Genomic DNA, 26,541 nt, shown 5'->3' on the forward strand with positions numbered 1-26,541 from the left:
TTCAGGTTGCTATCGTAATTTGCTATCTGGTATAAATGTCCAAAGATCTTGAAATGCATTATATACATTTAATAAGTCGAACGTTCGCATCCTCGTCTGGCAAGCTCAATGCAAGAATGATATTATATCCGATCAGTCGCCCTCAGTCATGAGCCACGATGCGAAGTCATCCAGCCGCTGCTTTTCTGCTTCGTCGTTATCTCCGTCCAAGTCGTCGCCCGCTCCGCTGCGTTTGAAGCGCTGTTTGCCCGAATACAAAAACGCTTCAATACGTCTTCCAGCGAAGAACCTGTTGTTCATTTTCTATGATAAAGTCGATCAGCACTTGCCAAGGGGTAAGCGAGAGAGACCTACAATCACACAGGCCTGAGCACTCAGCGAGTCTCTGAACTTGACTGTCATCACTCCGTCGGCTTCTTTCTACAAGGCAGATCAGATATGGCTGTGGAGTATAAAACATGCAACATACATCAAACAGAACGACATTTGTCACTTCTCCTAGTGATGAACATTCCTCACGCACGTCATTCTTCAGATCAAGTAACAGAGACGCGTCTTCGTCGAGCTCTTGGAGAGAGAACATGTGCTTGAGAACCACTACACGGCAGTTCCTGTTAACCGCGTTCTTTTCGTCTTCCTCATTCTTGGCGGGGCCAAAGCCATCCTCGTCATCCCATTCTTCAATTTTTCTGCAGGCGGATTAGAGATATGACAATGCGGTCCGAGAGAGGAGGAGCATACTTCTGCATCTTGCCGATCCTTCTGGTAATCTTCTTCTTGTCCACTGTCTTCCGTGGTTTCGCTTCCCCTCCTGCCCCGCCTGAATGCTTGTGACGAAATTCCGCCTTCTGCACACTCATGACCGTTGATGCATCGCCTATCCGGAGTTCCGCGTCATCTAGGAGGTTGACTGCCAAAGTCACTGATTCTTCTTTGAAATAAACTACCAATGCTTCTCCACTAAATGATCCGTCCTCGCGTGCGTACAGCTTCACTTTTGGTTCGCCTTCGTCATCTTCCTCGATAACTCCGAACTTGGCAAAGCGCTCGATGATTTCGTCCACTTCAGTATCCGCAGGGAGACCAGTGACGTAGACTGCCGTATTTTTGGATTTGGCTGGCTTGTCGTTCTTGCCACGCTTCGCAGAAGGCTCTGCTGGAGGTGTATAGGAGGTGTAGTTTTCAGGCTCCTTCCTCTTCTTTGCGCGTTTGAGCACAGGCGCGGCTGGTGTCTGCAGACGTTATTAGTTTAAGGAGTCACCGTGTTGAACAGTATTACTTGACCTCTTCATCCACGCCAGCGACTGAATATGCGGCTTGTTGCTTTTTGATCAGTTCCTCATCCAGCTGCCAAAGTTGCTTGCCTCACGATCACCGGCGCCCCACGAAGTTCACACTCACCACCGGCATCCATGCACCCTTGGCGGAATCAAACTCGAGCTCAGTACCGTCTTCATTCTCTAGCCTCCATGTTTCTGTCTCTCTTGAAAAGTGGATGCGGTCGTCATTGGCGAAAGCGGCTGCTTGAGCGGATGCGGATGCGCCCGCGGCTGCTGATGGTGGTGCGTCGTACATCTCAGGCGGTTGTTTGTACGTGTTTGATTCTAAGGCCTTGACACAGCTTTGTAAAACGTCACTCGTCTTGGTAATTGATGCCGGTCTGGACTCTGAAAGAGTACGCGTATTGACGGGACTACGGATACCCTTTCAAACAACCAAAATACTGGTCCGCGTATCTGATTGGTAATACTACTGGTGAGATCAGACCGGTATCTTGATAATGCGCAACTATACGTGGATTGGTTTTGTCACACCCGAGATGCAGGACTTAGTATTCCCCTTCCACACTAGAGTCTAGACGCTTACTCATATAGGTCCGAATAATCACCACCACTTAACACTAAATTCATAAGTAATTGACGCCGTCCCTACTAACTTGCAGGAACTCTTTTCGTACCTGCGCTTCATTCCCGATCTCTCCCAAACTAGCTTATGTTCAACGTCACGTCAACCTAACAAGCTTTGTGGCTTCCTTGTATTGGACAGGATCTCACTGTTTGTACTAAAGAGATTGACGCACCTGGGCCCGGCGAATTTCTCGTCAAAATCGGTCTGAACCCTTTGGATTGGAAAATCCAAGGAACGAATTCATTTTCGTCAAGTCGTACCCGGTAGTCATTGGTGAAGAGGCTGCTGGCAATGTGGAAGCTGGCAATGAGGATGTCGCTGTTTTCAAGTAAGGGAATAGGGTGTAAGTGACGTCAAAAATAGAACTGGACGTTTCTTCGACAGATTTTTTCAAGCGAACATAAGGAACAAATTTATCACCTTCCACTCCGACAAAACCAATTCCCGCACGCTGACACTTCCTTAGATTCTGGATAATATTTCTTTCGACCAAACGGCTTCCGTGCAGGTTGGCATAATCCCATTCGTCGTTGCCTTGTATGCGCAGCAGTCTGAAGGACTGGCTCACCTTGCGCCATGGCAGAGGGTGGGAATGGCCAGCATGCCAGACAGCCTATCCTCTACGTGGGTGGTACATCAACCGTCGTGTGTCATCACCGCAGCTTCGTTTCACAAAACTGGACTTCTGTCCTCGCCCGGCGCTACTCATGTGCTCCATGACAAGCTCTCGACTACTCGTTGAAAGACGCAATTGCCAAGATCACCTCCTATCACTTTGACTTTTGACGCCAACTCTCTTCCTGACACACAGCAAACCGTTCATGATATCGTTACTGCTGTAGGAATGGTCATCACAATGGGAGTACCTCAGGTGGATAATGAAAACGAAACCGAGGTAAACCAGCAAGTGTTTGGCGGTTTCCGCCCACCTCCCAACCGTGAGCTGGGTAAGAGCCCCACTGTACCAACCGACCTCGATGGTGTCTCCTCTCTCCTCTGGTCTGCAGAGACTGAAAAATGATCTTGTCAACGGAAAGAAACTAGTAGTTCGCCCTTGGAAGACTGCGTGAAGACCAGAGTCTAAGTACAAGGTCTATCCATCGTGTACGTTGTAAAAAGAATTGAAGACATTGGTTTTTCTTTTGCGCACAACAAAGGCATAAACGCGCGTGATAATATCCTGAAAACGATGCGCAAGTTCTCATGTTCGTCAATGGAATGTTGTCCTTGAGGTTGATTTCATTTCCGGAACAACATCTGAGAAGAGGACAGCAGCGTTCATGTGCCAAGAATACACTGGCACATTGTCACAGGACACGTTGGAGACTTATGATTGGCGTTTTCAGCTCATTTAATTTGCGTTTATGAGATGCGTGAAGTATTCACGCAAAGGTATTGCGCGTTGCAACCAACCGCGTAACACCGCTGACCTTTGACATCGTAGTTTCCTCACACGTGTGCACCTAATTATTAACAAAGTTCTTCTGGATGAATCTCCAAGATCATATCGGGTTATATGTCCGCTATACAAGACCGTCCCAGAAAACCATCGCGTCGATGTGTCCAAGTTATAATTATCGCTTCCAAATACCACCTCCCTCTTGCGTCCCCAGGCTAGACTCGTGGCCAACCCGTTATGCCACACCCTGGCTCGACAAACGCACCGTTCCTTCCGAGGAAGTACGTGAATTCGGTTGGAAAGTGAAGAGCAGTTATCGCCAATGGAACTGCAAGAGTAATACACAGTTTATTGGGTTGGTCAAAAATAGGATATCCTGCAGATGGGCATACCGCTCAGGGATGCCTGATCGAGTATTCCAGTTTCCAAAGAGTCCATGAATAATAGAGAAGACGTGGGTACGCTATGCACATTCGATTAATATGACATTGTCCCCACAGAAATTGTGATGAGCTCAAATATTGCGGTCATTACTTATTAATAATACCATCGATGCACACCTGTACTCAGTACTCAGCTTTCGACCAATGTGTCGTTCGGGCGAGCTGCGTCTTTCCCATTTGTATGAGCTTCCTTCACACCTCTCTTCCATGGCGTTTGATATTAATCTATGCCAACAGCCTTGGAAGAGCGGCAGAGGGTGCACGCCGGTGGTTTATCATGATGGTACATCCGTTGGGAATCCGGCAGGCGCGCCCCCATCTGTTCGTGTCTGAGGTTCTAAGATCCATGTATCAGTGAGCTCTAGAAAATTCTCAACCCAAAGAAGTAAATTAACAGTGGTTCAACCGCACCGAACACGACTGTCACACAGCTCAGTGACTGAGTAACGTACCCTAAATGAAAATGTTGCTAGGCTTCAGTCCATAAAAAAGCACAAAGAAACTCCTGTACACTCCATACACCCGAAGGTGCCTATTCACATCGAAAGCATCTCCGCCTGCTGGATCATTATCCGCGGCGCGGAAGATATGATGGTTATCTCTTGGTTCATCGCCAACAATAAGAAGTGGAAAATTCCTCGAGTTGGATGCAAAAGTCGACTACTTGTATAGCAACATTGGGAAATAGGCATTGGGATCATGAGGGGCGTCCGGCGCGAGCTCGGCTTTCCACTTCTTGAAGGGTGTGGGCACCTTCGGGGGGAGTTTCGACTGGTCATACACCTTGTGCACAGATGTGATTGCAGCAATGGCGCCTGTCAAATCTATGATCTCCTGGGTCTTTGTAGGGACATCCACTTTCTCTCCTTCTTTGGCTTCTGATGGTGCGGGAATTCTATGGTTACATATTAGTGGGAACTGCCACGCAGAGGGTACGGGAACGTACGCCTGAGCTTCAAAGTGCTGGATGAGAAGTGACGATAGGTCGGGCTGCGTGACCACAGAAAGTTGGGGATATGCCCTTCGAACGTCTCTCTTCCAGTACGGATTCTGGGCGGGGTCGGAAGCTGACAAGAAAAGGGATGAGCAGAGCCTATAGTGAGCTACAATGTCCTACCCTTGGTTGCCGGAGCTGAGTACTTCTCTGGTCTGGAACCAGGCTGCGGCCATCTGTAGATTCCGGCTAATGGAATGCCACTCGAGATTTCAGGATTGACGACCAGAGCATCGCCTGGTAAAAGGCGTTCACAGACATTCGATAAGTCGAAAAATGAAGCAACTCACGGAATTTCTTCCAAAAACCTTTCGGATGAACATGGTAGAGAGTCGACTCCGCAGCTTTTTTCGTAGCCTGCCATCTGTGAAGTTCGAGTTGAAGTTCGGGGAACCGCGGAGTATAGCGAGCGGGAGATGATTACATAAGTATGTTTTTGACTGTCTCCAACCCAGTCCCCGACTTTATTGACCGGTCAATTGCTTCATTTGATTCCTTCTGCTGAAGGCTTGTACACAACGTTAACGTTCCGTGATTTGTGCAATTGTACATTTCTCTACTTGTTTCTGGTGTCCGGCCAGCTTTCCCAGAGTCATTTTCAGCACCCTTTACAGCAACCTAGACTACAGCTTCTCCTAAGCTCCTTCAGACGTACACGGGAACAGTCTTCTGGTCAATGCCATCCATCCAGTCCTGCCTGTTTAGAATCTTGTTGGCTTTATTCCGCTTGTCGAGGTCGCCCTAAATTACAGGTAGTATCCTCATACGTTTGACTGGCCCTTCCACATTTCCTATTTACGTGTACCGTAATATCAATTGTAAGTCACTGCTCCATGTCTTTCTTGACGCATGCGGAGGATTGGTGGCAGCCAAGGCGCTGAGCAGCAGTGCGGAGAGGAAGCCAACAGCGCACTAAGTTAGGTTATCCACATGGAACGAAGGCGCATGAGCAACCCAGACAGGATCAGGATTTAATGTGGTTACGTGACAAATGCATGTCCGAAAGAACCGCGCTAGGCTGAGGGGAAAAGCACTCTCGACAGAGATAAACCCTACTTAATAATAGTTTATTTCGCCACTGTATTTTGAACGTACAGGACAAAATAAACTGCGATACATAAACTAGCATCCGCAGGAGAAAGGTAGATTTGGCAGCTGAAGGCATGAATTGCAGGGGTCCGTTGGTGACCACGCGCAGAAAGTCATTCTTTCGCCTCAAGGTGAATAACAGCCGTACCAGCGCGCCTTTGAGGTGTCGATCGTATTCAGCTGGCGTGGCCGACGCACACACTGGTGGCCCGAGAAGCGTTAGACAAATTGTCAGGGACACATCACACCAGCCCGCTGGCGGCGTTCACTTTCAACAGTGAAAGAATCGCTCTCCGATGTGATCTTCTGTCCTTGCTGTCTTCTCTTGTCAACGTGCGATCTTCTTCGTCGGTGCTCTCACCTTAACAAACTTGTGTTCAAATTTCAGTCTGACCATTCTGTACAGAGTCCAGACTGGCTTTAGCCAAGATTCTTCGGCAAGGTAGTTATGTGGTAGAACAGTCATCCTAGTAAGGTAAGCATTTTCCCACAACAGATTTTTTACAGAAAAAACGGACGTTTGCGTCTGACAAAACCGTGGGAGTCGGGTCGGGGACTATACAGGCGAAGGGAATTAAGTTAAGGTTTGCAAGACCGGGTACACAGAAATTAGACGTACGGAACTGACAAAGACCCTCCCCCCACTCACGTGGGAGTCGGGGATCATACCCTGAGTAACTGTTCTATGGTATATCATAGGTCCACGCCAACACGTCTGCCATTATGTGTAGCACGGCTTCGTCCAGAGCACACCAGACCCCAGTACTCTGCCTTTTCAGCAGGTTCCATTTGAAGATCATATAGTATGCCAGCTGCCGCCTGGCTGACAATGGTAATTTTGCACCTCATCGCGGCTGCCTTTCTGCAGTTTGATTATGCCTGTTCTAGTGCTTCCAACTCCGAAGCAAAAGCTTACGCACGGTGGTGTACAATGGTAGGCTAATCTGACTGAGACCTAAGATGACAGATCCTTGACTACGTCACGATTGTCGTCGGCAACCTAAAATCACGCAATAGCATAACGCCATCCTCATCACTTGCCTGGTGAATCGCGTGCGCGGTGGCCTTGCGATATAAGCCTTGCATGCGTGTTGTGTGGACCCTTAGGCTGTTTTTCTTCATTCCGAGTCAGCGTGCTATCATGGGTTTCACACTGATCCACAGTCATGCTGAGCCCGTTAGCTCAGAGTCACAGCACCCCCTACTAGATATTGGTCTCGTGACTCATGATACTGAGTCTGAGCATGACTCGGACGATCTAGACGTCGACTTCGGGGCCATCAAAACTGAGCGTGACCCTCACGAGCTCCCCACGTTCAATTCTAAAAGTCTCACAAAGCCCCCATGTCCCGTCCTCTATCTACCTCCGCTACTTTCTTCTCTACCTCACGAGCTCGGGGTACTACTGCATACATCACTAGAACAGCAGCCGATGCTCTCCGAGACCCGTCTACCTGATATAGACCCCGCATCGCTGTCGTTGCACAAAGCTTTGCACCATTTCCGTCCGGCGACTCCGTATTACGCCGAATTACCATACGACGAAGCTTTCAATTGGACAGAGCTTGAACTTCCGGAAGACGAGGAGCGTGAGTGGTATTGTGTTGCCTTTCGCAGCAAGCGATTGCCTGGGAGCGACAGTGGACGTAAGTGGCCATCTTTCGTACCCGGACTTCGACTAATTCTCCTCGCATGCACAGTCCTCTATGATGCCGACAAGTTAGCTCACGAGGAGGCCGTGCTTAACGGTGGTGTATGCAACTGACTCCTTTTCAGTGGCTCTTTCTGACCTTACCCCCTAGCTTATCATGTATTGGTATGGTGTGCCGAATCCAGAAACGGGCATGAACCTTGCAACGTGCATATGGCAGTCCCGGAAACATGCAGTGGCTGCCAACTCGCGCCCGCACCACATCCGTGCGATGATGCTCGCAGCCGCTTCATACGAGATATATACTCTGGAGCGACACAAGCTGCGAAAGTCACGGGGAGAACGTGGAGTGACCATCGAACCGTTTGACGGTGCTGAAGTTGGTTGGTAATTCTCCAATACCGGCTTACTTGGATTTATATACCCTCGCAATACTTTTATTCCATAGAATACTTCTAACTGAAACTTACAGCTATCTTCATATCGATAGGCCAGAATCTAGAAAATTCACTTAGCCGCTTTTGTTTATTATTGGAGCGACACCAAACGGAGGCGCTCATGCTAGCTACTCTTTTTTTTACGGTAAGTCATTAACCTTGTGGGACTTATGAGGGGCGGTACAGATACTGTGACGAGACTTGGAATCACGGCGCGCACCCACATCTGTGACCAGTTGTACATGCTGATGGTGGTACTGTACTACTAGTACGCAGGTGACCTTCATGGTTAAGTAACGAAGCCCTCGTCATGCAAGACACTATAATGCTGTTAGAGGTAAGTCATGCTCGTCATCGGGTGAGACTCCACTTAGTTTCTCTGGCACTTTAGCGAGATCGTCTCTTCGTCTCCGTTGAAAACGTATATATTTTCGACAGTTTGCGTGCATGATGATGACGGTCGGCAGTCGTTGTAGTAGTACTCACTTGATGTAATGATGACGACTTGCGCGACTTACAAAAGTAGCTAGCATGAGCGCCTTTGTTTGGTGTCGCTCCAATGATAAACAAAAGCGGCTAAGTGAAATTTCTAGATTCTGGCCTATCGATATGAAGATACTTAGTCCTGCCATCCGCTCGGCGCCTAGACTCGTAACCAGTCTGACTATGCGTTAATTTGAGATGGTGAGATTTTTTTGACGTACGGGAAAGCAGGCAGCTAAAAGTAAGTATTTTAGCATTTTCATCTTCGATTCCGGTGTTCACATCTTCATTTCGTCAATCGCAGATGCAAGACACACCCCGCAAGGCGCAATAGGATCGGATATTGCGGGCATTCGGAATGCTACTTCCAGCTCTTCGACAGACAAACTTACCCGAGAACATCGTATGACAGCCTTCCATGCCTCCGCCTCCTTCGGGTCCAACACAAGGGAACGCGGGAGGCGTTAACCTCTCGTGATCACTTATATCCAATTTCTATACATTTGGCTGATTTTCGATAAACTTAACGCACATCCCCTGTACTTTGACTATGCCTGTTCTAGAGGTTCCGACCGAAGCAAAAGCTTATGCACGGTGGTGCACAATGGTAGGTTACTCTTCAGTGTTCAATACTGAGACCAAAGACGGACAGAAGAGGATCATTCTTTGGCGATGGTCGTCGTCAACCTAAAATCACGCAATAGCATAACGCCATCCTCATCACTTACCTGGTGAATCGTGTGCGCTGGCTTTGCAATATAAGCTTTGTATGCGTGCTGTGCGAACCCTTAGGTTGTTTTTCTTCATTTCGAGTCAGCGTGCTATCATGGGTTTCACACTTATCCACAGTCATGCTGAACCCGTTAGCTCAGAGTCACAGCGCCCCCTACTAGATATTGGTCTCGTGACTGATGGCACTGAGTCTGAGCATGACTCGGACGATCTAGACGCCGACCTCGGGGCCATCAAAACTGAGCGTGACCCTCACGAGCTCCCCACGTTCAATTCTAAAAGTCTCACAAAGCCCCCATGTCCCGTCCTCTATCTACCTCCGCTACTTTCTTCTCCACCTCACGAGCTCGGGGTACTACTGCATACATCACTAGAACAGCAGCCGATGCTCTCCGATACCCGTCTACCTGATATAGACCCCGCATTGCTGTCGTTGCACAAAGCTTTGCATCATTTCCGTCCGGCGACTCCGTATTACGCTGAAGTACCATACGACGAAGCTTTCAATTGGACAGAGCTTGAACCCTCGGAAAACGAGGAGCGTGATTGGTATTGTGTTGCTTTTCGCAGCAAGCGATTACCTGGGAGTGAAAGTGGACGCCAGTAGCCATCATTCGTACTCGTACCTTTGACTGATTCTCCTCGCATGCACAGCCCTCTATGATGCCGACAAGTTAGCTCACGAGGAGGCGGTGCTTAATGGTGGTGTATGCAGCCAATCCCTTGTCGCAGTGGCTCTTTCCGACCTTACCCCCTAGCTTATCATGTATTGGTATGGTGTGCCAGATCCAGATCCAGACATGAACCTTGCAACGTGCATCTGGCAGTCCCGGAAACATGCAGTGGCTGCCAACTCCCGCCCGCGCCATATCCGTGCGATGATGCTCGCAGCTGCTTCATACGAGATATATATTCTCTGGAGCGATACAAGCTGCGAAAGTCACAGGGAGAACGTGGGGTGACCATCGAACCGTTTGACGGTGCTGAAGTTGTTTGGTAATTCTCCAATACCAGCTTTCTTGGATTTATATACCCTCGCAATACTTTCATTCCATAGAATACGTCTAACTTAGACTTCAGGAACGTTGCATAGAGTTCGAGTTTGCTAATGGAAATACAGGTGTAGAATGCTCAAATTCGTTAATGGTCATCCGCCCATGACTCAATTGTGTCATGACTAGTGTCTGAACGCTGCGAAAGCAATCCCTCAATCTCATCACGGCCAACGCTGCCCCTCCCTGCAAGCGACCGACGTGATAACATCCATGAGACAGTCGATCGTTGTTCTTGCCGAGGCGGGATCGGCGTACTGCGTGTTTGGCTTGGTCGATCTTTTTTCGGTGTTGCTGGTTGTGACGCCTGAGTTGGGCGTGTGGGCGTGAAAGGTTGCTCGTGGCTCTTTGTGGTGCATGTTGTGTTTTCTGCGGTAAGCTTTGGCGAGATGAGTTTGCATACGATGAGACTTTTTGTTTCATATGGGCTTACTTCTTGTACATCGGCAATACCAGGGACATCAGGGGATGATGTTGCTCCCTGGAGCGGTGAAATAAAAATTCCCGAAGCGGGAGCGAAGACCACTGCGCCGTTTTGGCCATTCAACTCAGGTGATGGAGATTCTTGGTTGGCATGTCCAGATATAGGTGAATTGCGAAAGGGTCCACCATGAAGGTCGTATTCTACGGGTGCGTTAGATGCTTCTGCCATTGTTGCTCGATCGTCAGCGACACTACGGAAAGCATGAGGGGAATGCGACAAAAGGACATCAGGGTCTGCGAGGATGGGAGGAACTGTGATGAAAATTCTAGAAGGAGGAGCGAAGACCACTGCATCGCTTTGGCCATTCGACTGAGGAGATGAAGATCGTTGGATGACGTGTCGAGATACAGGTGAACCGCGAACGCGTCCATCATAAAGGTCGGATTCTACGTGTGCGCCAGGTGCCCCCGCCATTGCTACTTGATCGTCAGCGATACCACAGAAGGAATGAGGCGAATGCGACAAGGGGACGTCAGACTCTTCAAAGACAGGAGGAATTGTAGCCGAAGAATACATGGCATAAGTCCGCTTGTTGGCCAAGCTGGGTTCAGGCAAAGTCTTCCTCAAGAATGGCTGCCAGCGGAAATCAAGTGCGTCCAAATCAAGCTCGTACGACTCTGGCTCCAGAGGGTCGGACAGCGATGGATCTTCAGTAGGAGAATCGAAGTACACTGGTCGAGAAACGGTAAATGCCGGTCCAGGGGTGGAAAACATATTCATCGTCAGCTCGTTCTCTTGAAAATCAGGCGTCGGTAAGTGAGGTCCAAGATCGTTAGAAGCAACAGACGATCCGCGGCGGAAGGAGGTCAAGTAAGTTTCCGACTCTGCAACAGTTGGACGACAAACAGGGGACGATGTGAAATTGGCATGATTGACGCTTGCGTCGTGAGACAAAAGGGGTGGTTTTGGTTTTACGTCCGTCGAGGTCTTCTGTGATTCTGATAGGCAGGCTAAGTTAGGTGCAGCATTTGAAATAACAGTGTGTCGTAGAGCGGCGAGCGAGCCGGGAGTGGAAAATGGGCGGAACTCAAGGGTATCTTCTCCGAGGTGGAACTCCGCGTTGACAGTCGTCCGGCTACAAGGCAGCAACCCAACGTCGCGGAAGGCGGAGTCAACAGACGGTGGACGTGAAGCTCCATGAGCTGCATCATTATCTTCCTGTACATCGGCATCGAACGGGGAGAATGCAAACATGCGATTTGTCCTGGCTTCTTGAGAACATGGTCGAGGTTCGTTTCGAGTTCTGGCTTCAATCATGTCTTTGTGACCCAGAGAAGGAGGAAGCAACTCCCGAAGTGGATGCTCGGATTCCAAGGCACTGAACGTACTCGCGAGCCACATAGGTAGGGCCTTTGTCGGTGCCTGTACTAGAGAGCCCTGATACGGCAATAGCCAAGTTTGGGTTCTCAGGAGCATAAAGGCGCGCGCATATAGCGTACCTTTCGATATGCTTTGAGGTCACGTTGCACCAGGGGAGACTTGGCTGGGTTTGACACCCTTTGATTCATCTTCAACACAGAGAGGTCACTTCCAAGTCTATATTCATGGCTGTATGCGTCCACAGGCGTCTTAGGAAGATCATAACTGCTGACGGAGGAGGACCCGGAGGAACGCGCACGCTTTCGACGCGTTTTCGGATCAGAACTGTACAAATGTGTAACGTTCACTTGGGCCAGCATCCGATCAAAACGAGTATTAAGTCCCAGGGTTTTTCTGCGTTTCAGAAGTCCTGGCGCAATCTCTGACAAAACGTTGGACAATAGCATCACTTCAATTTGCAATAGAAACTTTGAACATACCAGCTCTTCCTACTCCTCTGTATATCATCGGTGAAAAACTGAGACTCTCGTGAGGTATTCCGGCGAGCGGGGCAATCGAATATGAATTCTAGGCTCACCTAGCATGGCTCAAAGAGCCAATATTCGAGGCACTGTCGGCCTCGGAGCCGTCATATTGAAACATTAGTGATCGGTAACCTGGCATTGTCAGCCTGAGTAGTGTCCCCGGGATAAATTGGATTAGTATTGACTTACATAAGGCCATACTTTGTTTCAAATCACATGCCGGCATAATATTAAGATAGTCTAGTGAAAGCGTGTACATGTGTCGGATTGGTTCTTTCTGTTATCCGAGTAGGGTGTGAGTATCTTTGTTATCAGGTATTGCGTGGCCCTGACGCACGGAATCCGAACACCAGGCAGCCAGGGAAGGTCGTGGTCAACGATTGGTAGAAGGAAGGAGGCGTTTACTTCCGCTTTCATTTTACCATAAAGATACATTCTTCAGCACTCCAGTTGACCTGGTTTTAAAGTACATGGATTACAGGAAACAGGTATCACCCTCACCCACTGGAGAAGACGACCCTCCGGTGGAAAGCTTCAAGCAAGCATTTCGTTCTACCGAAGCTGAGCTCCCGCTTTACTTGCATACGAGGGAGCCAAAAGGTCGACGTAGATGGCAGAAGGGTGCATTTGCTGCCTTGCTTGCTATATGTCTAGCGACGCTTTCGTTACGGATACATGCTCAATCCCAGACACAACTCCGTAACCCTGCATATCTCATAGAAGCAGAACACGGTGCCATTGCTACCGAGAATAAACGGTGTTCAGACATTGGTGTCGCCGTCTTAAAGGAAGGAGGAAATGCTGTAGATGCCGCTATCAGTGCCGTTTTTTGTGTCGGTGTGGTCAATATGTTTTCGTGCGTTATCTGTGTTTTCGAAATTCATGTTTTTGATAAAAATCAGCTCGGGCATAGGTGGAGGGGGATTCATGACAGTTCGCATTCCACCCTCGTCCGAGGGTGGTAGTTCGGAAGTATATACCATTGATTTCAGGGAAACCGCGCCGGGCTTGTCAAACAGTACCATGTACAAGGATGATCCGACGGCTGCGCGATGGGGTGGATTAGCAATTGGTGTTCCTGGTGAAATCCGTGGACTCCAGGAAGCGCATAGACGCTGGGGGAAATTGCCATGGGCTAGACTCGTGCAGCCAAACGCAGACCTTGCTGCTGAATGGACGGTTGATAAAGAGCTAGCGCGACGTCTGCAGGTAAAATGCTGGACATGTGAATCTGAGGCGTTGATTGATTACATGCCCTCCAGATGTTTTCAGGAAGTATCCTTTCTAATGATGACTGGACAGCTATTTTCGCTCCGGAAGGACGGATGTTGCTTGAAGGCGAAATTATTAGACGTACGAATTACTCACGCACGCTTTCTGCTATCGCATCGGAAGGACCTGCTGTGTTCTACAAGGTTTGACATTCGATGTGTATCATGTTGGAGCTACAGTCAAGTTATTTTTGAACAGGGTCCCATAGCTGACTCCATCATACGCAAGATACAGGCCACTGGAGGAATAATGACAAATGGAGATCTAGAGAATTACACTGTGAAAGTGGATCACGCTCTTCAAGGGACGTATCGTGATAAGAAAGTGTACACTAGCCACGCGCCGACTTCAGGACCCGTGCTTCTTCATATTCTGAACATCTTAGAACGCTACGATCTCATTAGCGAAGGCCGAACTGGCTTGAACATTCACCGCTTTATAGAGGCATTGAAGTGTGAGCACCTACCTGCTTGCTTTAAATAGTTATTGAAGAACTAACGGTGTCACGTTAGTCGGTTTTGCAGCTCGGTGAGTCCTTTCTCCATGTTTCTTACAACCGATCTCACATTCCACTAGCACAAAGATTGGTGACTTGCCATATGTTACTAACGGAACAGCTCGCATTGCCGAAATATCCACGAAAGCCTTTGCAGATGCTGTGGCACTTAACCTCACTGATGTACGTTTTTCTGTGTTCTGTTACTCTGCCGTATCTGGATGATGCTTTAGGATTGTACGCATCCCCCCGAATACTATAATCCAGAGTTCGACGTCAAAATTGATCACGGAACGAGTCATACATCTGTGGTCGACAAGGACGGAATGGCTGTAGCATTCACGACCACCGTGAATCTCATATTCGGATCCATGGTGCTCGACCCCGAAACCGGTATTATCCTGAACGATGAGGTGAGTTCTCACATGTTCCCAATAACAACTTCTAACTATGCAAGTGAGATGGATGATTTTTCAGTTCCAGGCAGCCCTAACGGCTTCGGACTCTGGCCTTCACCATGTGCGCAGCTCCTCTCCTCCCCATTATCCCAAATTAACAATCCCCAGACAATTACCCCGAGCCCGGCAAACGCCCCCTATCTTCAACAATACCCACGATAATCGAAAACTTCGACGGGTCCTTCTACCTCTCCATCGGCGGATCAGGCGGAGGCCGGATCTTCGGGGCTGTCGTGCAAGTCATCCTTAACCTCGATTGGGGAATGGACGTCAGCGCCGCGATCGAAAGCGGGCGCGTCCACGATCAACTATACCCACTCGAAGTAGACGCTGATGACATCGTGCCTGGCGCCATACTAAACTCTCTGATAGAACGGGGACATAATATCACAGGCATGTCGAATGTCGTCATCATTTATCAGAAAGAGTACTCACGGATTGTCGTATTAGTGTCAGATATCAATCGTGTGGCTGCTGTTGTGCAAGCGGTGACGAAGAAGGATGGCAGGATATTTGGTATGTGGTGTTTTGACGTTATGTTTTGTGATTGATGGTGATTGATGATGTACAGCGGCCAGTGATTCGAGGAAGAATGGTATCGCCGCGGGGTATTAGCCGTCCGACGTGCGGCGTACGTATACCTACCTAAGTAGCAAGCAAGTTAATCGTCATGTTCCTGGTTGAATTTACGCCATATCTCAAGCTTAGATGAGATCAAATCCAACACCGAGTTCTAGTGTTTCCGCGGGGTATTAACTTCCTGCAGTCCGGCGTCGGAACTCATTACGTAGCAAGTACATCACCTTTCATGAGATCAAATCCGAGTTTAGTGTTTGGCATTACCCTTAGAATCAAACACTCCCAAACAACTCCAAACTGACACGTCTCTTGTCACGTAGCATGTAAAGTAGTTGCATCCAACCATTAACACCCCCATCAAGTACTGAATTGAGATGGCCAGCACAGACTGGGACCTCATTTCTTCATACGCAGGTCTTCTGTGCTTGGCTTCTATCTCTATATACGCCGGAGCACATGGTTCACTTCCAGTGCGTTGATATGGACCGTCATTAGTTAATTCCTAAAGGAATTGAACTTTTCTAGGCTCCTAAGAAGCAAAAAAGCAATGGGCCGGATAAATCGGTAGTGCAAAGTGACGAAGATGACGAGGATGACGAGGGTGTGGAAGATAGGCTCTCGTCTGGTGACGCGTGGCTTTTCCCAGTTGTAAGTCCTCCTCACAACACACGTAATTATAATCGAAGCTGAAATGTAATGGTAGGCAGGCTCAGTAGCGCTTTTCGGGATGTACACTATAATGAAATTCTTCGGAAAAGAATGGATAAATTGGTTGCTCGCGTGGTATTTTTCGATCGCTGGCGTTGGCAGTGTGTGGAAGGTAAGTCGTGTTTTTGGTGATACGTCGCGGTTGTGTAATCGAGTTGCGTGTTTCTCAGAGTGCTGCGTCGCTTATGAGATTCGCGGTCCGTGATGAACGGTGGAAGAAGTTCGATCGGAATAGAGTGTTGGTTCTGAAGGGTCCACGAGGTATGTGGTTTCATATGATGTTTTGCTTGAGGAACCGGTTTAATCTGCGCGTAGAATTGCTTTCGGTGTCGTTACGCACTCCGACAATTGCGTTGTTTCCACTCGCTTTGATACCCTCTGTGCTATTCAATACCTCGGAAACGAATCGCAAATCTGCGCTTATAACAGATATCCTGGCGCTTTCATTTTCGCACAATGCTTTATGTCTCCTGAAAATAGACTCGTTCAAGACGGGATGTATTCTTCTGTCTGGACTGTTCTTTTATGATATATATTGGGTGTTTGGTACGGACGTCGTAAGTGGTTGGTTAATATAATGTTTCCCAGACTATGCTGACGCGTTCTAGATGCTTACGGTAGCCACGTCTCTTGACGTCCCAATTAAACTGCTCTGGCCCAAATCACTCAGTTTTGCCAGCGAGCGCGGTTATACATTACTCGGACTAGGGGACATTGTCATTCCCGGTACATTCGTTGCCTTGGCACTACGTTATGACTACGCACGTGCAGGTGGGAAAGGCACATTTAGGAAGCCATACTTTTATGCGACCCTGGCAGCGTACTTTACTGGCCTCGTCACGACTATGACAGTTATGCACGTGTTTGGTAAAGCCCAGCCTGCATTGCTTTATTTGAGGTACGTTCCATAGTTATTATGGGTTGGAAAGCTATGGTGACAGTTGTTTTTGTGCGGTTTAGCCCCGCTTGTATATTATCATTGTTGATTGTAGGGATTATTAGAGGGGAATTAGGCGATGCTTGGAAGTGGATTGATGATGGTGAGATGAAGAAGGTTGTGGGGGATGGGAGCGGAAAGGGTCATGAGGGTGATGGGAGTGTGGAGCAGGATGATGGGAGGAGGAAGAATAAGTAAAAGTAAGAAGCGGGTGCAATGATTATCTGATGGATTTACGTCGGGGGTACGTGTGTTTGAGTTGGAGTAGAGGAGGGATATCGCACGGATGCCTGTTTAAGTTTGAATTGGGTTGCTTACCTTGTGGTTAATAATTTGAATTATAAATGGAGTGTGATGGTGGCGCTGTAGATGACTTGCCTGAGATTTGAGAAGTAGTGAGAGTGGGAGATCTGAGAATCGGAGTCGGGTGGGATGACGTGGTTCTATAGGATGTTCGGACCGGAGTAGATCAAAAACGGCACAGGGCGGTGATGACGGGGTGGGATTCTAGAGCTGAACGAGGCACGAGGCTGTTGACATTACTGAAATTAACAATTTATTTTAATTATATGTATATACCCTTTGCCTGTGGGGATTATACGGTAGTTGATGGTTAAAATTAGGCAATGGGAGATCCGACCGGCTTGGCACTACCCAAAGTGTGAGAAAAAGTTGAGCAGGAGAAGAAAGTGGGTGACGGCTTGTAGACTAAAATAAGCTAACAGATGAAAATTATATTTGATGTAAGATCGTCCTTTGAGCATACGCCACAGTGACCCCGAACACTTGATGAACATGTGAATTTTATAAGGGCAGAGGGGATACTATATGTTTAATTTAACTTGTTTCTGGGGTCATGGCTAAGTTGGGTGTACCTTCTCTCCTCCTTTCCATCCCAATTTTTTATGTTCTAGTACTTTGATCACGGATGTCCCCATCAACAAATTCATCTGACGATAATAAAAATATCGTTACTTCATGGCCGGTATCCGAACCTCCGACCCACCATACTACTACTACTACTACTACTTCTTCATTCTCATCTGACCCTAGCTCTAGCTACTATCCATCCATGCTCCATCATTCAGATGATTCTCGCCACATCTCAACAAACGAGTGGAATTCTTTATTCTCTGCACCTTTAAATCCTTCAGTCTTTGCAACATTGGCTGCTAATGGCGTATTTCCAGTACCACGTCCAGATCATCATTCAAGGCATTACACAGAACATCCTTCATCATCTTGGTCACATGCCCCAACTTCCATCTCCGGTCATTACCCTCTCAGACCGTCCTTAACTAGGGTTCACTCCTCCACTCAACCCTCCGAACAACCAATGTCTGCTCGTCCACCCCATGACTCTCGTCCTCGTCGTACAATCGTAAGTAATTCATTCATAAACAATCATCCGCAGTATAATATTTCAAACATTTTTAATAGAACAACGATACTTTGAGCCTCAATTTATCTAGAGGCACAAACTCACGCCCAGATGCAAGCACGAACTCATTTCCTCTCCTATCCCCCTCAGCGACTGATTTTTCAAATTTCGATCATCCCGCTGAGCGCTCTAACTCTGGTCTACCGCCATCCCTATGGATGTCCCCCGCTTCTACAACTCCTTCAACTCCGTTGTATTCCCCCCTCACTCAGCTCACAATACCTCCGTATCCGGAGCCTTCCCCCCTCTCGTCAAACAAACTTTCTTCTCCCACAGAGACAATCGAGTCAAAATCCGCAATATTCAGCGACATTTTTTCAGATGATCTCTTTGGTTCCCCACATCCAGATCATCCTCCGAGCACCTTTACCTCTCCTAGACTTTCCGGTTCACCCGACCTAGAATCTCCTTTTGACGAAAGTGACCCAGAAAAACTTGCCAAACAAGATCCTCTTGCAACTCAAGTCTGGAAGATGTACGCACGGCAAAAGGCGAATTTACCTCACGCTCAGAGAATGGAAAATATCACCTGGAGGATGATGGCTCTCGCTTTAAAGAAGAAGAAAGAAGAAGAGGAAGCAGCAAACGCCAACTCAGATATTAAATCAGAAGCTGTTACGACTCCCATCCCTGACCCTGACGAGGAAAGAGGTCGTAGAATCGACAAGGGCAAGGCAAAGGTCCAAGTCATCGGGTTTGACGGTACAAATCAAGATGGCGTAGAAGATGACGAGTGAGTTCTAAATTATTACGTGATGTCTGACATCCTTTTAACGCTCATCTAGTGTCGTAGCTATGGACTGGCGTGCCATGAGCAGATCTCGCTCTCGCATATCAATGGACTGGAGACCTCAATCTCGTTCCCGTTCAAGGCCACCGCAGTCCGCAGCAGTCTTTGATCATCATGGTGTGGTCACTGATTCTCGATATCATTTCCCCTCCGTGAGCCACCCAACAACCAACGGTGATAGGGACAGACGGAATAGCTATTCAAGTAGGGAATCACATCTCGAAGGCCTCGCTTCCTCGCCTAGTATTCCAATACCTGGGACGTCTGCTCATCGCTCTTATCCGGGGTCCTCTTCGGCACCCCGCTCTGGACTTTCTGGTACCCTTCCAGCCGTTTATGAAGGTCAAGTCGACCACGATTCAGTCTCTTTCACCAACGGGCTCCATCACGACCAACAACTCGGTCAACTCAACAACTCCCTCTCTACCCTCAATACCCCCGCTTTCCACCCGTCTTCGCTCCCCTCTTTCGGTTTCCACGGAGGTTCGAAACTGCTACCAGATCAGTCACCCAAAGCACGTGCCTTCCCCAGGCACGTGCGAAAAACGAGCTTCGATCATACTGTTAAGCGGGAGGGTCTATTTACCGGTGTCAGCGGCAGACATCAGGTCAATGGCAAGCCCTTGTCGCCCGATAGTCTAATTGGGCAGAAACGGAGAGCAGAAGCACCTCATGCAGAGAGCATGCTGCGCGCAGACCCCTCCAATGTAGACGGCAATCCCCGCACCACTCAGGAGCCAGATCAGTACGTGAGCACCAGTCCCTTCCCTTCCACCCCTTTCAATTTCTGCTTCCCGCGGGACTATGGGATGTTTGATATGCACGGTGGCTCACACAACGAATTCTCGCATATGCTCCACGCCACAGACGATTCTCATTCGTCGTTCCATGATTCTGTTTCACATCCTCTCAACGGTTCTACATATGGGTCTTCTTCGGGCGTTAATGGGGGTCTCTCGGCTGCCGCTGCGGCCGCAAGTGTAGCAATGGCCGAAGGTTATCGGAATCTCAGCGCCGCTGCCAATTTTCCGTCAGACGACTACAGCCATCTCCTTGGACTTCCGTTTGGAAACATCGACACAAGCGTCAATCTCGCACAAGGCCCATATACGGTTGATCCCACACAGATTCTTCCAGTGGAGCATGGCGACGGGGTCTTACAGAGCTACCATCCTAGTCCATCAAGCGACGGATGGGGCAATGGCATTACGTCCAGTTCGACCGCATCCCCTGAACCATATTTAACCTCTAGCGCTTCCTCACCTCCATCTGTCGAAGGTACCACTACGGGCCCCAACTCACGGAATCAGATGCGGAAAATTGCGTCTACGAAACGTATCGCCCAGGAAATCAGGCGCAAGAAATCAGTTTCTGCGCTGAGCCCCACACTCGGGACTGTATCACGATCAGCGACGAGTACCCCTGATCTGAGTACAAGAGACGGGAGCGGTGGGAATCTGAAAGGTAGTAGTGATGATGGTGACCAGCCGCCCACATCATGTACGAACTGCCAGACTACGAATACGCCGCTTTGGAGACGTGATCCCGAAGGGCAGCCTTTGTGTGCGTGATTTCCGCCGGTAATTTTGGGGTATTGACTCACTTTACGCACAGGCAACGCATGCGGGTTGTTTTTTGTGAGTTTTTGACGTACTTGATGCTTCGTTTTGATGCTGATTCCGAGAAAAGAAACTGCATGGTGTCGTTCGTCCGTTGTCGTTGAAGACGGACGTGATCAAGAAACGGTTCGTAATTAATTATTATTATTTGGGTGATGTCTGATGTCGTCATGGTAGGAACCGAGCTTCTGGTGCGCCCAACGGAAACGCACGCAAAGGGGGCGCTGGATTGCCCAAACTTGCATCGTCGAATACTCGGCCCCGTGCGTCGACGACTAGCACGGTGCCGACTGGATTTGCAAATGGCCGCGGGGCGACGAATGCGAATAGAGTGGGGCTGGGCCCGTCTCCCCCCGTCGCGATGAAGAGACAACGGCGGACGTCAACGAGTGGGCACATGCCTAGTGCAACGACATCTGGGTGACGTGGCTGGTTTATGAGACTTGATTTGATGATTGCCCGATGTATGATTTTCCCTGTTATGTGGTCCGAATTATATTTTTTTTGTTCTTGCGCGGATCGCAGGATGGTACGTAGATATTCCATTTGACTATAGATTATTTTCCATTCCATCCGCTTCATCTCTTTGCTTGCCTGCATACGTGTACATCATGTTCTGTCTTGCATGATTATGTCTTCCAGTACGATGGTTTATTCCCAAAGAGGTGTAGAATACGACGACCCTAGCAGCTTCCCTAGGTTGGACACGCGAAATTGTATCAGAAAATTGCAAAGCGCTTCCATTCCGCTTGGCAAAGTGCAAAGTTCTAGTTCCAAACTGTTTTGACTCTTTGTTTTTTTTTTTGAAAACTTTCGTTTTGATTCCGAACGCTATCACGAGTCCCATTAAATTTCATTCAACCTGGCTTCATTCTTCAAATATGCGCCTCCTCCTCCCCATCAACGCTCCCTGACTCCGATGCCGACATCCTCCTTCTCCAATGGCCAGCTCCAGCCTGTAGCTTCAAAAGACTTTAAAGAATCCCGCCGTATCTCTCGCACCGACCTCAATTTCGAACAGGCATTGAAGCATGGGGGCACAGTGAAGCTTAGAGAGAGCCTTGATATCAATACACTGGGCGTATCTAACAGCCCTGCTCCCCCTGCGCATGAATTCACTTCGGCTTCAGCTCGACCCCCATCAAGGGAATCGCGGACGCTGTTGACACGCGCTCACGCACCGCCTACACCTGTCATCGTCCCACCCACACCATCCCCAGGCCCTTGTCCCGGCCCCTCCTCCGCAAGATGTCCCTCTACGACCAGCTCCAACGAGGTTTTCTTCGATGCCGAAGACCCTGATATGCAGACTAGAAGACGGAGCTTGTACCGTGCGCCTGGTACGAGCAGCAGCCCCGACCTCGCCACGCTCGTGCGGAAAGCAAAAGAGAGGGGAGGGGTGGTTCCGCAGGTTGAGAAACGCGCGGAGCCGCCGTTGCCGGTACATGGAGGGGGGGCGTCGAGACTTGGAGTTGGGCCTTCGCGTCCGAGATCGTCAACTTCTGCGGGATCCCCTCCTTCTGCTTCTTCGTCTTCTTCGCCTGGGAATCCGGTGGTGAATGTGTCGCCTGCGGTAGTGAGGCCGTCGAAGCTTGGTCAGAGGGAGTTGTCGAGTCCAAGTTCGGATTGGGTTATGGCTAGCCCGAGGACGAGGAGTGGGAGTATGAAGGATAGGGATAATGGTGATAAAGATAAGGTGCGTTTCTTTCTTTCTTTCTTTTGTGTTGCGACTGGGAATTGAATGTGGTGGTTAGGCACCGGTTAGATCTGTAAGAGCCAAGACAAGTGCGTTTCTGGGTAAGATGCTGGGTCAGTCCACGACGCGGGACCGGTCGGTGAGTGTGGTTACTTTCTTTGGGATCAATATAAGCTCATAAGATGATTTGTTTAGCGGACGGATGCTTCTGTCACTGGGTCTCCGCGCTCAAGACCGTCTTTCGTAGACAGTTTTGCACCCCCTGTTCCCCCGCTGCCAGACGACGCCTCTCGCTCTGCCGTATCCCCCACCTGTGATACTTTTGCAAGCTCCTGTTCGAGTTCTACAGATCACAAACCCCTACCTCCCATCCGTCTTGGTCCAGCCACTGATAATTCAGACGATCGGTCTCTTGTTGTAATTGGTGCCGTGTCACGAACACGAGACCGCGGGCCGTCTCCTGGCACGCGTCTTAACGACAAACCAAAGCCAGAGGGCAGGCTTATTTGTCATAACAAGCGACGAAGCATGAGCGTGAACGACATCAATTTACAAAATCTAAATGCTCCTTCCTCTCCTGCGCCCACGCTTCCTCCCAAGGACTCTGCCCCTACCGAGCTTCAGGCTTGGGAGTCTTCTTCCTCGCTTCACGGGATTCTTAGTGATTTGAAAGGTGTTTTGTCTCAACTGGATCCGGACTCTGGTTCATCGCTTGACTTGCGAGACCCTTCTACGCCTGCGAGACGTGCTGCTTATATGCGGTCAAAGATACAGACCCCTGAATTTAGGTATCAAGGGGATTCTCAAAAATCTCCGGTAATGCCTCCCGTTCCGCCGTCTACTCCGATTGTGACGTTGCCCACTCAGTCATCGCTGGATTTTAATACGGATATAAGACCCCCTTCAAGAGGCGGGCTTTCAGTGGAACCTATCGTCCCGCCACGTTCGTCTTCCCTTCAAACGCCTTCACGGTCTCGTTCCGGATCTGGAGCACTTGGTTCGCCGAGAGTAACCGCGCTTCGGCACGGGTCGAGCCCTTTGTCGGGTCCTTTAAGGAGCAAAGGATACGGCAACCAGATGCAGTCTTCGTACCGCGACATGTCTCGTCTTCGCGTCCAACATCACTCTGTAGCTTCGAGCTCTGAGCCGTCTTTGGTCCCTGTGGTTGATGATGTTCGGCCACGTTGAGTTTTGGTTATTTTTGTGCGTGGGTAATGCTAATGACGTCCTTTTAGCTTCTTCTCATGCTCATCAGGAGCTAACGACCAATGATCTCGTTCTTAACCGATATGCATCTAATCCGTCGTTTGTACGGACGGAAGATTCGGATGAAGAGAGGGGGAAGGATTTGGCTGCGAAGTGTTATACCGAGGATGAGGATTTCTTGGCGAAGGAGAAGATTGCGGAGTGGTTAGGCGGACAGTGAGTATTTCGTTTCTCGTTTCATAACTCTACTGAGAACATGCTACAACAGTGGACAAGTCAACAAGACAGCACTGCATCACTACATGAACTACTTTGACTTTACGGGGCTAAGGCTTGATATCGCGTTTAGGTGGGTGATAATTGAAATACTGGTGTAACGCATTAATCTCCCTTTAGACGTCTTTGTGCAAAGTTGTATCTCAAGGCTGAGACCCAACAAGTGGATCGAATTCTTGAAGAGCTCAGTCGACGATTCTGGGATTGCAATCCTACGCGTCTATATGGGAGTGCTAGTGCGTCAATAGCCATATACTCATTACTTGCGTTAACATACTCTTCAGGCGTCATCCATGCGGTCGTCTACTCTATTCTCCTATTAAACACCGACCTCCACATCGCAGATATTGCAAACAGGATGTCGAGGAGTCAATTCGTCCGCAACACGATGATGGCCATTCAGTCGCAGAGTCACCCGAGTCAATATGGTTCCAGTCCAGATCTGAACGATGACAATAGCAGCGGGCCGCTGACGGCATCTGACGGCACCGAGACGCAGTCCCTCGCTCGGTCAAAGAGAAGTGGTAGTATTGCAAGCTGGAACAGTATCTCCAAAGATACATTCTTCGCTTCAGCTCCGCCTTCTTCTGCCGTTTCGACAACGCAGCCCTCGCTTAATAGCAGTACCACGTCTTTCCACCATTCCTCTGGTCCAGAATCGAAACCTCCGAGTACTGCTCCCTCGACTGCCACGTTTGACAGGAGCTGGGAGATAGACATGGAAAACCTGCTCAAGGTAGCTACACCGTGATTTTGGACAAACCTTCTGGCTCACGGATTCTCTTAGGAAATGTATGCTGCAGTCAAGAGCCAGCAGATCTTGCAACCCCTAGGAACCACGTTCATCGCTCGTGTTTCAACGTCATCTCTCGCTCCAGGGGCACCGCATCTCATCAGTCGCAATCGCAGCTACCGCGGACCATCGGACCGGCTCACCACACTCAAGCGGGGTAGTATCCGGGGTATTCAGTCGATTCTCACGCCGAGCTACAGTCCTTACAGCAGCAACAGCAGTATTGATGGGCGTGTCAGCCCGTCACCGAGTTATGCGACCTCGGCTCGTGAGGTAGGCTTACGAGATATTTGACTACATGGAGTACTGACAGACTGGCGTAGGGCATGCAAAGTTCTATGGGTAATTTCCTCACCCCTTCTCTTGGTTTCGCGTCCAATTTGTCGCATACGATCATCAAGGAAGCGCAGGAGGACGAAGACCGCAGCTACCGCAGTCATGAATCTAGCTCGACGACTATTAGTATCACAGATGAAGAACTTGCGCTTCTCGGGGCGCCATGGGCAAAGGAGGGGATGCTTTGTCGTAAGCAGTACTGGGAGTCCGCGGGCAAGAGAGCAAAGTCTAAGAACTGGATGGACGTTTTCGTGGTCATTCAAAGAGGGGAGCTGAATATGTTCACGTTTGGAGACCATGGTGGAGGGTTCTCTGCCGTAGTTGGTGGTGGTAATTGGCTGGTGTGTATTTTTTTTTTCGTTTTCCGATTGTTAGTTGATACCCTCTCATAGGAAAACGCCCATTCCGTTGGCACAGTGCAGCTGTCTCATTCGCTAGCCCACTCCTTGCCTCCACCAGGCTACAACAAACAACGTCCCCACTGCATGGTGCTAACCTTGTCCAACGGCGGCGTATTCTTTTTCCAAGCTGGTACAGAGGAGCTCGTCAACGAGTGGGTCTCGACGTGCAACTACTGGGCGGCACGTACCAGCAAAGAGCCATTAGCAGGTGGCGTCTCCAACATGGAGTATGGCTGGAATCGTGTTGCCGATGCTTTGAATGGACGCTCTGCATCAGACGACCAGAAACTCGAACACGATCGCACCGATTCGATGAGCGTACGCAGCGGGCGGAGTACCCGAAGCAAACTCGGGTGGAAAGAGAGTGCCGCTACCGTCCGCGCTCATTCGCCGTGGTCGGAGAGATTGTTCATCAATGATTGGAAGCCTCCTATTCCACCCTCGATATCTAGCATTCATGACGAGGAAACCCAGCTTGAAGCACTTCAGAAATATGTGTACATGTTGAAGAAGGATCTAAAGTATCATAATGAACTGAGGGAACCAATGAACGCTCTGGTTTGTCATTTTAATCTCCCCACTCGCACCCAGCTGATTTATGTTTTAGTACACACCGCGTTCAACGAACGGAACGAAAGCCCAGAGTAATTGGGAAAAGAAGTCGCAATTCCTGCTCACTGAAATTGTGAAGTACGATTCCTACGTCGACTCACTACAATTCGCCATGAATCTGCGTCTGAAGAAGAGAGGCGAAAAGGCGCTAGAACGCGCTCTGGTTGTTGCGGTACCTGATGACAATGACCCCGCGACAGCATCTGGTAACTGGAGAGGTTACTCAGAGGAGACGATCCCCGAGGACGATGAGCCACCGGCGAATGGAATACCCAGAATTTCCCCATTTCATCGCAGGGAGACGGCGGAGGAAGGGTAGTAAATATATTAATTCCTGCTAATATGCGATCGAACCTTGTTTTGATGTAGACGTGCTTCTAGGAATATTTATGTATGGTATTATTT

The 26,541-nt window shown here is 49.1% G+C and overlaps 8 protein-coding genes across 8 annotated transcripts; 5 read left to right on the plus strand and 3 right to left on the minus strand.

The window, feature by feature from the left end:
- Positions 1 to 14: 14 nt before the first annotated feature.
- On the minus strand, positions 15 to 1,594 carry DFJ58DRAFT_43011 (uncharacterized protein). The gene is made up of 6 exons (XM_041380365.1): positions 1,402 to 1,594; positions 1,285 to 1,347; positions 742 to 1,232; positions 470 to 689; positions 355 to 420; positions 15 to 303 (listed from the first exon to the last, which is right to left on the minus strand). Exons 1-6 carry the CDS (start codon positions 1,573 to 1,575, stop codon positions 133 to 135), a joined length of 1,185 nt encoding a protein of 394 aa, XP_041248784.1. The 5' UTR covers positions 1,576 to 1,594; the 3' UTR covers positions 15 to 132.
- Positions 1,595 to 4,100: 2,506 nt separating this feature from the next.
- DFJ58DRAFT_904166 (NUZM, NADH-ubiquinone oxidoreductase 21.3 kDa subunit) lies at positions 4,101 to 5,581 on the minus strand. The gene is made up of 5 exons (XM_041394899.1): positions 5,305 to 5,581; positions 5,035 to 5,101; positions 4,868 to 4,981; positions 4,697 to 4,817; positions 4,101 to 4,645 (listed from the first exon to the last, which is right to left on the minus strand). The coding sequence occupies exons 1-5, from the start codon at positions 5,338 to 5,340 to the stop codon at positions 4,411 to 4,413; spliced, it is 573 nt and encodes a 190-aa protein (XP_041248785.1). The 5' UTR covers positions 5,341 to 5,581; the 3' UTR covers positions 4,101 to 4,410.
- Positions 5,582 to 6,638: 1,057 nt separating this feature from the next.
- DFJ58DRAFT_714039 (uncharacterized protein) lies at positions 6,639 to 7,875 on the plus strand (the record flags this gene model as incomplete). Its single annotated transcript, XM_041383974.1, has 4 exons — positions 6,639 to 6,759; positions 7,096 to 7,479; positions 7,534 to 7,586; positions 7,636 to 7,875. The coding sequence occupies 4 exons, from the start codon at positions 6,639 to 6,641 to the stop codon at positions 7,873 to 7,875; spliced, it is 798 nt and encodes a 265-aa protein (XP_041248786.1).
- A 1,101-nt stretch (positions 7,876 to 8,976) lies between these two features.
- Positions 8,977 to 10,213, plus strand: DFJ58DRAFT_765101 (uncharacterized protein). Its single transcript, XM_041388730.1, has 5 exons — positions 8,977 to 9,023; positions 9,075 to 9,729; positions 9,791 to 9,843; positions 9,895 to 10,009; positions 10,042 to 10,213. Exons 2-5 carry the CDS (start codon positions 9,174 to 9,176, stop codon positions 10,134 to 10,136), a joined length of 819 nt encoding a protein of 272 aa, XP_041248787.1. The 5' UTR covers positions 8,977 to 9,023; positions 9,075 to 9,173; the 3' UTR covers positions 10,137 to 10,213.
- Positions 10,214 to 10,276: 63 nt separating this feature from the next.
- On the minus strand, positions 10,277 to 12,634 carry DFJ58DRAFT_911170 (uncharacterized protein; the record flags this gene model as incomplete). Its single annotated transcript, XM_041395223.1, has 4 exons — positions 10,277 to 12,049; positions 12,112 to 12,413; positions 12,472 to 12,488; positions 12,570 to 12,634. 4 exons carry the CDS (start codon positions 12,632 to 12,634, stop codon positions 10,277 to 10,279), a joined length of 2,157 nt encoding a protein of 718 aa, XP_041248788.1.
- A 102-nt stretch (positions 12,635 to 12,736) lies between these two features.
- DFJ58DRAFT_765105 (gamma-glutamyltranspeptidase) lies at positions 12,737 to 15,567 on the plus strand. Its single transcript, XM_041388731.1, has 12 exons — positions 12,737 to 12,811; positions 12,870 to 13,372; positions 13,419 to 13,725; positions 13,779 to 13,931; positions 13,987 to 14,242; positions 14,301 to 14,316; positions 14,365 to 14,467; positions 14,518 to 14,697; positions 14,746 to 14,803; positions 14,851 to 15,135; positions 15,193 to 15,258; positions 15,314 to 15,567. Exons 2-12 carry the CDS (start codon positions 12,987 to 12,989, stop codon positions 15,355 to 15,357), a joined length of 1,854 nt encoding a protein of 617 aa, XP_041248789.1. The 5' UTR covers positions 12,737 to 12,811; positions 12,870 to 12,986; the 3' UTR covers positions 15,358 to 15,567.
- A 51-nt stretch (positions 15,568 to 15,618) lies between these two features.
- On the plus strand, positions 15,619 to 17,356 carry DFJ58DRAFT_765107 (signal peptide peptidase-domain-containing protein). Its single transcript, XM_041388732.1, has 7 exons — positions 15,619 to 15,791; positions 15,847 to 15,969; positions 16,025 to 16,141; positions 16,200 to 16,290; positions 16,345 to 16,586; positions 16,638 to 16,927; positions 16,990 to 17,356. The coding sequence occupies exons 1-7, from the start codon at positions 15,696 to 15,698 to the stop codon at positions 17,162 to 17,164; spliced, it is 1,134 nt and encodes a 377-aa protein (XP_041248790.1). The 5' UTR covers positions 15,619 to 15,695; the 3' UTR covers positions 17,165 to 17,356.
- Positions 17,357 to 18,038: 682 nt separating this feature from the next.
- Positions 18,039 to 26,455, plus strand: DFJ58DRAFT_653231 (uncharacterized protein; the record flags this gene model as incomplete). The annotated part of the gene is made up of 17 exons (XM_041381729.1): positions 18,039 to 18,155; positions 18,533 to 19,101; positions 19,193 to 20,760; positions 20,812 to 20,834; positions 20,887 to 20,942; positions 20,994 to 21,220; positions 21,779 to 22,446; positions 22,598 to 22,651; positions 22,708 to 23,378; positions 23,851 to 23,934; positions 23,987 to 24,067; positions 24,115 to 24,230; positions 24,279 to 24,624; positions 24,667 to 24,741; positions 25,122 to 25,464; positions 25,516 to 26,082; positions 26,132 to 26,455. The coding sequence occupies 17 exons, from the start codon at positions 18,039 to 18,041 to the stop codon at positions 26,453 to 26,455; spliced, it is 5,889 nt and encodes a 1,962-aa protein (XP_041248791.1).
- Between the last annotated feature and the right edge of the window lie 86 nt (positions 26,456 to 26,541).

This window comes from Suillus subalutaceus, assembly GCF_016647625.1.
Source record: "Suillus subalutaceus strain FC151 chromosome Unknown DFJ58scaffold_11, whole genome shotgun sequence".
NCBI classification, from domain to species: Eukaryota; Fungi; Basidiomycota; class Agaricomycetes; order Boletales; family Suillaceae; genus Suillus; species Suillus subalutaceus.